The 13,208-nt window shown below is 40.3% G+C and overlaps 1 protein-coding gene across 3 annotated transcripts in view; it reads right to left on the bottom strand.

Moving 5' to 3' along the window:
* Window positions 1–10,446, bottom strand: part of LOC123994958 (afadin- and alpha-actinin-binding protein-like) — a 29,756-nt gene extending 19,310 nt beyond the window's left edge. The window contains exons 1-3 of one of the 3 annotated variants that reach the window (XM_046298107.1): window positions 7,918–7,958; window positions 6,268–6,406; window positions 4,710–5,130 (exon numbers count right to left, since the gene is read on the bottom strand). Coding sequence is in view for 1 of the 3 variants with exons in the window: in XM_046298110.1 (XP_046154066.1) it covers window positions 6,268–6,286 (19 nt within the window). In the remaining 2 variants the exon portion in view is untranslated. Of the gene's footprint in view, window positions 1–4,709; window positions 5,131–6,267; window positions 6,407–7,917; window positions 7,959–10,321 lie in introns of those variants that run through there. The other 2 variants (XM_046298110.1, XM_046298108.1) reach the window with 2 other exon arrangements.
* Between the last annotated feature and the right edge of the window lie 2,762 nt (window positions 10,447–13,208).

The following is a 13,208-nucleotide window of genomic DNA, read 5'->3' as shown; positions in this document are numbered from 1 at the left end:
TTCACAACAAAATTATTCACACTTGTCTTTCTATTTCCACATAATCTACCATGGTTCACTACCCCAACAGGGCATAAAATGAACCTCTCTTTCACACACACACTCACACCCTGCGCTGTCACGGCCACTGCGACTCCCTTCTTACGGGTCTGGCCAATATACCGTTACACTAGGTTTTTACCCTCCACAGGTTACCCTATTCAGAACTTCCCCTCTCTCTATGAGATTTTACACTCCACAGGCTTTCTGCTTGGGACTTTATTTATGAAATGTTACCCTCTACAGGATCTATCCTGCTCAAGACTTACTCTCTTTAACCTCTTGGTCCTACCTGGAACGCAGGCGTCCCATCTAGAGATCTGGAAATGCAAATGCTCTACGCTAAATGCTAATAGTATTAGTTAAAACTCAAACGTTCATTAAAATACACATGCAGGGTATTGAATTAAAGCTACACTCGTTGTGAATCCAGGCAACAAGTCAGATTTTTAAAATGCTTTTCGGCGAAAGCATGAGAAGCTATTATCTGATAGCATGTAACACCCCAAAAGACCCGCAGGGGACGTAAACAAAATAATTAGCATAGTCGTCGCTACACAAACCGCACAAATAAAATATAAAACATTCATTACCTTTGACCATCTTCTTTGTTGGCACTCCTAGATGTCCCATAATCACTATTGGGTCTTTTTTTCAATTAAATCGGTCCATATATAGCCTAGATATCGATCTATGAAGACTGTGTGATAAACGAAAAAAAAATAGCGTTTCATAACGTAACGTCATTTTTTTAATTAAAAAAGTTGACGATAAACTTTCACAAAACACTTTGAAATACTTTTGAAATGCAACTTTAGGTATTAGTACACGTTAATAAGCGATAAAATTCATCAGGAGGCGATGTAAATTCTATAGGTGTCCGTCTGGAAAAAGATCTCGACCAAAACAGCTCTCGACCAAAACATCCGGTCGGAGACCGGAGGGAATCGGGTCCCTTGTGTCGGTTTGACCAAGAATCAAAGTCGAATCAAATGACAAGACTCTAGACATCGTGTGGAAGCTGTAGGCACTGTAACCTCGGCCTCATTTAATCCGGTTCACTTTGAACAATTCCTAGAAGTAGCGCATGGATATTTATTTCCATTTTCAGTGATCAGATTTTCCTGCACTTTTCGACGAAACGCACGTTCTGTTATAGTCACAGCAGTGATTTAACCAGTTTTATAAACGTCTGAGTGTTTTCTATCCACACATACTAATCATATGCATATACTATATTCCTGGCATGAGCAGCAGGGCGCTGAAATGTTGCGCGATTTTTAACAGAATGTTCGAAAAAGTAGGGGGTAGGACTAACAGGTTAAAGGTATGAGACTTACCCTCCACAGGATTTATACAGGATCTATCCTGCTCAGGACTTACTCTAAACTTTACGGTACTAGCATATACCACAAAGCTACATATGGAAAATGTCTAATAAAGCTCGTTTGATCCAGAAAAAAACAGCTTAGAAAAACACAACGTCACTACAAAATATTTCAAAAGTTGCCTATAAACTTTGCCAAAATATTTCAAACTACTTTTGTAATACAACGTTAGGTATTTTTAAACGTTAATAATCGATCAAATTGTAGACGGGGCAATCTCTATTCAATACATGAACGAAAAGAAACCAGCTCTGCTCTTCACGTCTTGCGCAACTCACAAAAGTGTCCCCAGTTCCGAGTTGGCCTACTTCTTTATAAGACAAAGAAATAACCTCAACCATATTCCAAAGACTGGTGACATCATGTGGAAGCGGTAGGAACTGAAAATTGGTTCCTATTGCAATATAGTGAACAGAGATGGGAATAAAAAATAATCTGAACAGTTAGTCCTCGGGGTTTTGCTTGCTAAAAAAAGTGCTGTTATACTCACAGACATGATTCAAACAGTTTTAGAAACTTCAGAGTGTTTTCTATCCAAATCTATAAATACTATGCATATCTTATATTTTTGTCATGAGTAGCAGGAAGTTGAAATTGGGCACGCTATTTATCTAAAAGTGAAAATTCTGCCCCCTAGCTTTAGGCTTTAACCAAGTTTAACTATCCCCAAAGGGTCGATACAGCTGTAATTCAGACACAGACATGGCTTCCCCGTGGTGGTATTCATACACCACTATGAGTGGAGTCTCCTCCTCATCTCTAAACATTGCATTATTCTTGTTAAGCAGGGAACTAAGTGATATGAGACTAACTGTTTCTCCCCTTATCAGTACTGTCACATGCGATTGTTTTCCCTGCACTCAGCCCCTTCCAAGCTTCATTATGGCACCCCTCATGTCTCTTTTGTAACTAATGTTCCTATACTTCTGAATATAACAATGTTCCAAGTTTAACCCCGAATCCAACAATACCAACCATTGAAAGACGTTGCCGGGCCTGTCTAGGAGCAGCAGAAATTGAAATCGAGGTAAGAGATATGCTAGCTACCTACCTAATAAAGTAAAATCACTGATGAAAGGTGAAACACTGAGTCAGCTCTTATTTACAGTGCATTTGGAAAGCATTCAGACCCCTTGACTTTTTCCACATTTTGTTATGTTACAGCCTTGTTCTAAAATGGATTCATTCTTTTTTTCCCTCCATCCACACACACCATAATGACAAAGCGAAAACAGGTTTAAAGATATTTTTGCAAATATACTAAAAATAAAAAACGTAAATACCTTATTTACATAAGTATTCAGACCATTTGCTTTGAGACGTGAAATTGAGCTCAGGTGCATCCTGTTTCCATAATCATCCTTGAGAAGTTTCTGCAACTTGATTGGAGTCAGGCTCTGGTAAATTCTATTGATTGGAAAGGCACACCTGTCTATATAAGGTCCAGTGGTGTAAAGTGCTTAAGTAAAAATACTTTAAAGTACTTTTAAGTAGATTTTTGTGGCATCTCTACCTTAAGATTTATATTTTTACTTTTACTCCGGTACATTCTCTTGGAAAATAACGTACGTTTTACTCCATACATTTTCCCTGATACTCAAAAGTACTCGTTACATTTCGAATGCTTAGCAGGATAGGAAAATAGTTCAATTCACACACTTATCAAGAGAGCACCCTTGTTCATCCCTACTGCCTCAGAGCTGACGGACTCACACAAATGATTTGTTTGTAACTTATGTCTGAGTGTTGCCCCTGGCTATCTGTAAATTTAAAAAACAAGAAAAGCGTTACGTCTGGATTGCATAATATAAGAAATGTGAAATGATTTGTATTTGTACTTTTGATACTTGAGTATAATTAAAATCAAATCAAATACTTTTACTCAAGTATTACTTTACTGGGTGACTTACTTGAGTCATTCTCTATTAAAAAGGTATCTTTAACTTTACTCAAGTATGACAATTGGGTACTTTTTCCATCACTGATAAGGTTCCACAGTTGACAGTGCATGTCAGAGCAAAAACCAAGCCATGAGGCTGGAGAAATGGTCTGTAGAGCTCCAAGACAGGATTGTGTCAAGGCACTGACCTGGGGAAGCATTGAAGGTCCCCAAGAACACAGTGGCCTCCATCATTCTTAAATGGAAGAAGTTTGGAACCTCCTAAAGCTGGTTGCCCAGCGAAACTGAGCAATCAGGGGAGAAGGGCCTTGGTCAGGGAGGTGACCAAGAACCCGATGATCACTCTTACAGAGCTCCAGAGTTCCTCTGTGGAGATGGGAGAAACTTCCAGAAGGACAACCATCTCTGCAGCACTGCACCAATCAGGCCTTTATGTGGCCAGACGGAAGCCACTCCTCAGTAAAAAAAAAGGCACATGACAGTCCGCTTGGAGTTTGCCAAATGGCACCTAAAGGACTCTCAGACCATGAGAAACAAGATTCTCTGGTCTGATGAAACCAAAATTGAACACTTTTGCCTGAATGCCAAGCGTCACGTCTGGAGGAAACCTGACACCATCCCTACGGTGAAGCATGGTGGTGGCAGCATCATGCTTTGGGGAATGTTTTTCCATCGGCAGGGATTGGGAGACAAGTCAGGATTGAGGGAAAGATGAATTTACCACAGGTGGAATACAATAAAGTTGAAAAAACATCTCAAGGATGTTCAATGGAACCAGGATGCACCTGAGCTCAATTTCGAGTCTCATAGCAAATGGTATGAATACTTATGTAAATAGGTATCTGTTTTTTATTTTCAAAAAGGTCTAAAAACCTGTTTTCACTTTGTCATTATGGAGTATTGTTTGTAGATTGATGTGGGAAAACAATGATTTAATCAATTTTAGAATATGGCTGTAATGTAGCAAGAAATGTGGAAAAAGTCAAGGGGTCTGAATACTTTCCGAATACACTAGTATAGAAGGGGAAAGGATATGAGCCATCGGTTGAAGATTGCAAAGGATTCTGAAGGCTTCATCTGCCTCCTTGAATCCAACGTAGACACCGGTGGGTAAAGGAGACTTGTTGCAGATGATTCTGACGATGCAACTGAGTAACACTCGTCTCTGGCCAACGCCAAGTCATTTGCCTTTCAATCCCCATTCCAAGACCACAAGTCTATATTGCCTAGAAAATTAATAAATATAAATATCTGTGCTAAAGCAGAATAACACTAGGTAGGCCTACTGGTGAGCATTTGGGTGAGGGATGACATTTGACACAGCCTATGAATACTGTAATGCTGGGAAGTCTATTTATCACTTAAAAACTACCGGTACTTACTTTATTGACAGGTGGACATTTGGTCCCCCTGGCCGAGGTCTCTTCTTCCAGCTTATTTTTCGCACATGGAAAATGTTTCTACAACTGCCGGGTTAATGAGGGCTGGAAAGTTATTGTCACTGGTTACACAGAGTTGGGTGGGCTCGCGGGTCAACGTTCTCTCGTCGCCAGACACATAGATTTTCCAAGGGTGGCATAAGCAGGTCCCAATCTGGGCAGCAAAGACACTAGTTCTCAGTGGGCATTGCTTGGCATTGCCCTCAGGTACAGCACTAGTCCCCAGATGTCCTGAGTCGGGCCTCGGATGCTTGATGATTATAAGCCTGAGCCTCTGCCTGCTCTGTCTCTCTCCTTTCTCGGTCATCCTCCATCTGTTGAAGCTCCTCCTCTGTGTATTCCGGTTCAAAGAAATAAGGTTCACCTGCAAATTCGACTTCATAGTCAGAAATGTTCGTGAGAGCTTTGCCGTTTGTAAAATTACGTATTCGGGTGTTTTTGAAGCCTTTGTTCACGTTTTGGATGCCCTGAACTCCAGAATGAGTTTGAGGAAGTCAATTGCTGATGGGGTAAGATTCAGGACCCTTATTTAATATACATAAAAAATACAGATTAAAGCCCTAAATAGTAAAATTCTCCTTCAACATGGTTGAAACACCCAATAGGCTACAGTATAAAAACTGAGTGAAAATCCAGGGCTATTAGAAACACTTGAATTCCAACCTTATTGTCAGTCTAATTTTGAATCATTAGCATGAAATAAATACAAAATTCTGGGAACAGAAAATGACATTGAGTACAACAGTATGAGTCATAAACCCCAGAAAATGTTTCAATAGTTTTTTCACTATTCCATTTTTCCATCTGGGATTTTAGAACTACTTCATGTAGGGTTACCCTGGTGCGACATTTTGATGACCGCAAAAATCTCTCTCGGGCCAGGTAACTTATCAATAATTAGCATTGCACATTTTTTGGAGTAAATTGAGGTGAATATATTGATAAAACTCACATTGTTCGAGAGAGAATTACACAAATTACAAAACGTTGCGCCAAGGTAAGCCTGCACCAAACACACAATAAAAAAATATCTGTTTTATTGCAATGTAAAAATGTAATGCAAAAAATTAACACTAGAACCATTTCGGTGTTTTTCTGGGTATTATGGACGCGTCTACTGTGGTGGACTATTGGAAAGCAAAATAGTATGCATAGATAGTATAATATCTTCGTGATAACAGAAAGGCAATGAGGCATTCCTTTTACGAGTGAATTTTGGAATTGAGGTTACTATGGGCACACAACCTTAAAATAGCATTAATCTGCTATTTCTGTCAATTTAATCTTCTCCTTTACACATGAGGCTTTACTTTATGTAGAGCACCAGAAAAATGAGACAGTAGCAGCCTAGCTACTCATCACTGCATCTTTAACTAAGTAGGCTAGCTCTATACTACTAGTGGAGTGACAAATGGAGAATCATAATCAAACTAAACAAAGCTGAAAAAGTGCATCACAATTTCAATGAAAACCACAAGCATAAGGTCAATGTAATACTCACCAAGTGAAGATTCTGGCATCGCTGCAGTCCTCCAGACTCCCTCAGGGCAGCGGTGCTTCAGAACACACTGAATGTGTCTGGATCATCCGCTACCTCCCAGGATACATGCAGCTCACAGAATGGCCTACGCAGACAGCTCCTGAAATAGAGGGGCAGATAATAGATTAGCAGTGCACATTCAACAAGTGGACGCGGGATTACTAGGGACGAAGGACGTCTACAAGGAGGGATGGAAACATGCAATAGCCTAAAGAACAGGGGAGTGTGGGGAGCTTATTAGGAAGGGACAAAGCCAAATCCTTTATCTCAGCAGGCACCAATTCTACAGCAACACAGGCCGGGATTCATATTGTCATTGTAAGAATCCAAAGGTTGAATTGCAGTTTAAGGCACTGATGGTTTTTGCACATCAAATAAACCTACATATTAGTATTCTATATTAGCATGTTATAGCATATGATTTGTACAACTACAAATGTGGTTGAGGAAAGAAGGAACCACCAAGTCAGAGCAAAGTAACTGGGCAATACACAATGTTACCAATGAAGTTAAGCTATTAACAAATGGAATAGCTACATACCATCTCCTCATACTCTTATCACCAGCCTAATCCAAGAGACAATATGGTATTTTATCTAAAGAAACAGACAGTCCCTTGTGCAATTAAAACAACCAATGGCTTGTAGGCTACCCTTTCGAAAACAGTTGACCAGACAAGCACTGAGGAAATGAATAATTGTAGGGTTAGCCTAGGGCTATAAAATGTAGGCTTTGTTAAATTTGAAATGGGTCAACAAAATGAAATTGAAGTAAACAAAATCACAATAACAAAACAAAAAATAAAATTTTAGGAAGTGGGAAAACAATTTATGCATGTTGGGATTGTTTCAATAATTTATATTGCTTTACCACCCAAACCATTCAGGACCTTCTGGTGACACTTAATCTAATTGAATCTACTGGACAGATGGTGAACCTACCAAGCTTATTTAGTAGGCAAGTCAGACACTTAATAAACTGACTGTTAATTAACTTGATAAATCCTGCCCACTGGGCACAGACGTCCGTTCAATGTCTAGTTTTGATTTACAATTGGTTGAGTTGTCAACTAACGTGGATTCAACGTCATTGGATTTAGGCCTAGGTTAAAAGTTGGGTGAAAAAAAAGTCTAAATGCCCTTATGTTGATGACTTCTAACAAATCAAATTCATTTTTCACATTGATTCAACGCCGTCACATATTTTGGGGTTTGAAATTACGTGGAAACACAGTTGATTCAATCAGGTTTTTGCCCAGTGGTTTAGGTATAACTGCACAGCCGAATTCCTTCCATCTGATTGAGTTATCCCACTGGGCACAAACTGGTTGAATTAATGTTATTTCTAGAGGTCTGCCAATTATTCGGAATGGCCGATTGGCTAAAGGTATAAAAAATAAATAACCAATGTAAAAATTCCGCAAATTGGCGCCCAAAAATACCGATTTCCGATTGTTATGAAAACTTGAAATCGGCCCTAATTAATCGGCCACTGCGATTAATCGGTCGACCTCTAATAAGAACATACAATAGTCAAAGGTATATGAAATACAAATGGTAGAGAGAAATAGTCCTATAATTTCTATAATAACTACAACCTAAAACTTCTTACCTGGGAATATTGAAGACTCATGTTAAAAGGAACCACCAGCTTTCATATGTTCTCATGTTCTGAGCAAGGAACTTAAATGTTAGTTTTCTTACATGGCACATATTGCACTTTTATTTTTTTCTCCAACACTTTGTTTTTGCACTATTTAAACCAAATTGAACATGTTTCCTTATTTATTTGAGGCTAAATTGATTTTATTGATGTATTATATTAAATTAAAAGTGTTAATCCAGTACTGTTATAATTGTCATTACTACAAATACATTTTAAAAACATTGTAAAAATCGTCCGATTAATCGGTATCGGCCATTTTTGTCCTCCAATAAATCGGTATCGGTGTTGAAAAATCATAATTGGCCGACCTCTATTCAGAACATACAACATTCTATAAAAGAACAGTGTTATTTGACGTGTCAAATAGTGTTGACAAGCAAAGACCCAAATGGCGTTCCAAAGACCCAAACGGCAAGTCGGTTAGGACATCTACTTTGTGCATGACACCGTAAATTGTCACCATGTCTAAACACATATAGGACACAATTGGAGTGATTTTAAATTATATTATTAGTAACCAATCAAATCAGTGAAGCTAAAAGCAGTGGTGCTATTACTGTGTAACAATAGCGAACTTGGTAACGATAGTGTGTACCGGTGCTCGACCAGTCGCTAAGGCCAACATCACCCACGACAGAGAATGGTTGATTGTCAAGGACAATGAATTCCATTGTAGTTAATGGAGTTAATGGATTTCGCCTTTGAGTTGTCTCGCTGAAATGTTCTTACTCTTTCAAATGACTGCTCGACTTGTTGACTGCTCGATCCACACAGTAGACATTGTGGGCTGGGTTAGGAATGCTGTGTTGAACATGTAGCGCAAAATTTTATGTGGCGTCATTACTTTGTGTACCTATGTTATATAGGCATGCACGTCAGCTTTGACATCGTTTTTTACATCGGCTTTAAACTAGACATCAGGCAGATAACGGCTTTGGCATTTTTAGCTAATATCGTCTGATTCTGATATGTTCACCGATATATCGTGCATCCCTAGCAATTAGGCCTAGATTAAGCACAGAAATAAAACATTAAGTTGTTGTATGAATACAACACATCTGACATTGTATTCCCATTTGAACTTTGTTGTATCTTTTTTTTAATGAAAGTGCAGTGATAACACATTTAGATGGCAACTAAATCAACAATCTGACATTGTTTTTCCATTGGAATTTGATTGTGCTTTTAGATTGTTTAAAGTATAGTGATAACACACTGGGAATTCAACAAACGTTATGCAAGTCTTTATGAGTGTGAATAAAGGTTGATATCAATATTACACAAATGACGTGGTGTGCCAGGTTGAATGTGTGATTAGAAATCCACTTCCAATACCAGATTAAGTTCATGATACAGTCTCACTACATCATCGAGTTTGAAACAGAGAGACAGACTAAAAGAAAGTGGGACCAGTTGGTGAATGGTGGAAGGCTCGAGCTCCCCGAGGACTTGTTATTGATAGACTGGTTAGGGATAATTTAGCACATTATTGGACTAAAGGAGCCTAAAGTTACTCCTTAGTCCATGGACCTTACATGTTCTGTTCAAAGAGCGAATTGGCCCTGGAAGCCAAATACTCTATCTAAACGTGAATCAAGTCTCAATTGCAGTACGGTCCTAGAAACAATTCCCTTTACTTTCCTATCACATCAAAATAATTAAAACAAAATACACACTATACATGTTTTAACAGTTGCAGCCGGCAGAATTTTTCAGTGACAACACGTTTGTGTCATTTACACACAGGCGTTCATTAACAAAATTAGTCCACTTTCTTCCGTCTGTTCTAAAGAAGCGCCGAAATATGGTCATGTGGGAACCTTAACTCTATACAGTTGTGTATTAATTTAACATTTCGTTTTAGGAAGAAAAAAAAATCGCCAGTATGAAAGGTCTTCCAAAACCGTGGCGCAAGCGATGCGTGTATATTTAGACAGAGCGTCGCGGCTCTTAACAAAACTCCTCACCACAAGACACCTGTGCTAAACATAAAAAAACATATATATATATATTAAAAACTGTGCTAAACATATGGACGCGTCTTAACCAAACACAGATGCTTGTTTTCACCAGCCCGTTGTAGAACAATGGGCAAGGGGTAGCTAGCAAGACAACAAGCTGGAGCACTCATATATAGCTCGTCTAACAGTGCAGTTAATATCGTTTGCAGGACAGATTTTAACGCCTCAGTAGCTAGCTCGCTAACGATGACTTGTTTGAACGGTCAAACCAGGTACAGTAGAGTTAGCATGCTAGCTACTAACATAACGCCAATATCTAGACCAAGGGATATGCGAATGTCTCCTACATAAAACATTCTACAGGTGACGTGTAATAAAACTTAACCTACGTGTTATATCATCATGAAGGTACCCTCGGAAAATAACACATAACCCGCCTGACGAGCTTGCTTGGCCTGTAGACTCCGGAGCTGAATAACCAAACACCTCAGGGATTGGCTACTGCGTTGTCAGGCAACCAACACCTCCTTACTCGATTGGTTGCAAACCTATAATATTTTCGACAAATTCCCAAACTACACTTTCAGCAAGCAATCGCATGTTTGAAGATGTTTGAAGCATGATTTCAAAAGGTTGCAATGACGTAGCCTGCTTTTGCTCTTTCACCCAATCCTTGTGTACAATCAAGGAACCATATCACAACCCTGTTCCTGGAGAGCTACTTTCCTGTAGGTTTTTGGAGTGAAAACCTATAGGACAGTAGCTCTCCAGGAACAGGGCTGGTGTAGAAACACATTTTCCATGAACTTACTAATACAAAAAATATCTGTCAACACTGCATGTGAATGGCAGGCTGTTGAAGCTAGATTAGTGCAATGCTTTTCACTGAGAGTGAGGGTGCATAGTGGTGCATCACCACTATTGTATCTGCAATGTCACAACAGTCCATCACACAGGCAATGTCTGTTTTATTTTGTTCTGGGTCAAGCAGACATGTAGCTGCCATCAGGAGAGAAACCTTAAATGTAATGTGTCAAGTTTCAATTGTAGTAACATTGTAAATAACACATACCTTTGTCATATATTTTGAATGGTTTATTTAAGCAATAAGTCATGAGGGGTTGTGGTATATGGCTAATATACCACGGCTAAGGGCTGTTCTTAGATACAGCCCTTAGCCCTGGTATATTGGCCATATACCCCAACCCCCAAGGTGCCTTATTGCTATTATAAACTGGTTACCAACGTAATTAGAGCAGTAAAAATACATGTTTTGTCATACCTGTGGTATACGATCTGATGTACCACAGCTGTCAGCCAATCAGCATTCAGGGATCGAACCCCCCAGTTTATAATGCCAAATTATGTATTATTTGTGTTGCACCAGATGAGAAACATGTTATAAAGAAGTGAAGAAATTCAGAAGGATCACAGTTTAATTCTTATTTTGGTAGCAATGAGGTGTGTGGGAAATGCAACAGAAAACACAACCTCCCTACCAACAAAAGGCGCTACATAGCAATACAGAACAATAACGTGCTTACAGTATTTTACACATGGAATCAAATCAGGTAAAGATAATATCAGAATATATTATATGCTACAACACTGTGCATTTCAATTCATCATATTGGACTATGCGGACAATTAGACTACCTCTCTGCAATGGATTATTTTCCAGATATCCTATGGCATTTGGGGTGTGATTCTGGTGGTCATTAGACTTGTTGGCGGCAATGTTAGAGACGCAAGAAAAAATCATGTGTCTTGTGGTTTGAATTCCACACTGGCTAATCTAATTTTGTGCTTATTCCCTCTCCCCCATCCATCTCCATTACAATATACACTGCTAAAAAAAATAAAGGGAAGACTTAAACAACACAATGTAACTCCAAGTCAATCACACTTCTGTGAAATCAAACTGTCCACTTAGGCAGCAACACTGATTGACAATAAATTTCACATGCTGTTGTGCAAATGGAATAGACAACAGGTGGAAATTATAGGCATTGAGCAAGACACCCCCAATAAAGGAATGGTTCTGCAGGTGGGGAGCACAGACCACTTCTCAGTTCCTATGCTTCCTGGCTGATGTTTTGGTCACTTTTGAATGCTGGCGGTGCTTTCACTCTAGTGGTAGCATGAGACGGAGTCTACAACCCACACAAGTGGCTCAGGTAGTGCAGCTCATCCAGGATGGGACATCAATGCGAGATGGGGCAAGAAGGTTTGCTGTGTCTGTCAGCGTAGTGTCCAGAGCATGGAGGTGCTACCAGGGGACAGGCCAGTACATCAGGAGACGTGGAGGAGGCCGTAGGAGGGCAACAACCCAGCAGCAGGACCGCTACCTCCGCCTTTGTGCAAGTAGGAACAGGAGGAGCACTGCCAGAGCCCTGCAAAATGACCTCCAGCAGGCCACAAATGTGCATGTGTCTGCTCAAACGGTCAGAAACAGACTCCATGAGGGTGGTATGAGGGCCCGACGTCCACAGGTGGGGGTTGTGCTTACAGCCCAACACTGTGCAGGACGTTTGGCATTTGCCAGAGAACACCAAGATTGGCAAATTCGCCACTGGTGCCCTGTGCTCTTCCCAGATGAAAGCAGGTTCACACTGAGCGCATGTGACAGACGTGACAGTCTGGAGATGCCGTGGAGAACATTCTGCTGCCTGTAACATCGTCCAGCATGACCGGATTGGCGGTGGGTCAGTCATGGTGTGTGGTGGCATTTCTTTGGGGGGCCGCACAGCCCTCCATGTGCTCGCCAGAGGTAGCCTGACTGCCATGAGGTACCGAGATGAGATCCTCAGAACCCTTGTGAGACCATATGCTGGTGCGGTTGTCCCTGGGTTCCTCCTAATGCAAGACAATGCTAGACCTCATGTGGCTGGAGTGTGTCAGCAGTTCCTGCAAGAGGAAGGCATTGATGCTATGGACTGGCCCGCCCGTTCCCCAGACCTGAATCCAGTTGAGTACATCTGTGATATCATGTCTCGCTCCAGGAGTTGGCGGTGGCGGATGCTTTAGTCCAGGTCTGGGAGGAGATCCCTCAGGAGACCATCAGCCACCTCATCAAGAGCATGCCCAGGCGTTGTAGGGAGGTCATATAGGCACGTGGAGGCCACACACACTACTGAACCTTATTTTGACTTGTTTTAAGGACATTACATCAAAGTTGGATCAGCCTGTAGTGTGGTTTTCCACTTTAATTTTGAGTAATGACTCCAAATCCAGACCTCCATGGGTTGATACATTTGATTTGCATTGATAATTTTT

This window comes from Oncorhynchus gorbuscha, linkage group LG14, assembly GCF_021184085.1.
Source record: "Oncorhynchus gorbuscha isolate QuinsamMale2020 ecotype Even-year linkage group LG14, OgorEven_v1.0, whole genome shotgun sequence".
NCBI classification, from domain to species: Eukaryota; Metazoa; Chordata; class Actinopteri; order Salmoniformes; family Salmonidae; genus Oncorhynchus; species Oncorhynchus gorbuscha.
This window is presented reverse-complemented; position numbering and strand designations above follow the sequence as displayed.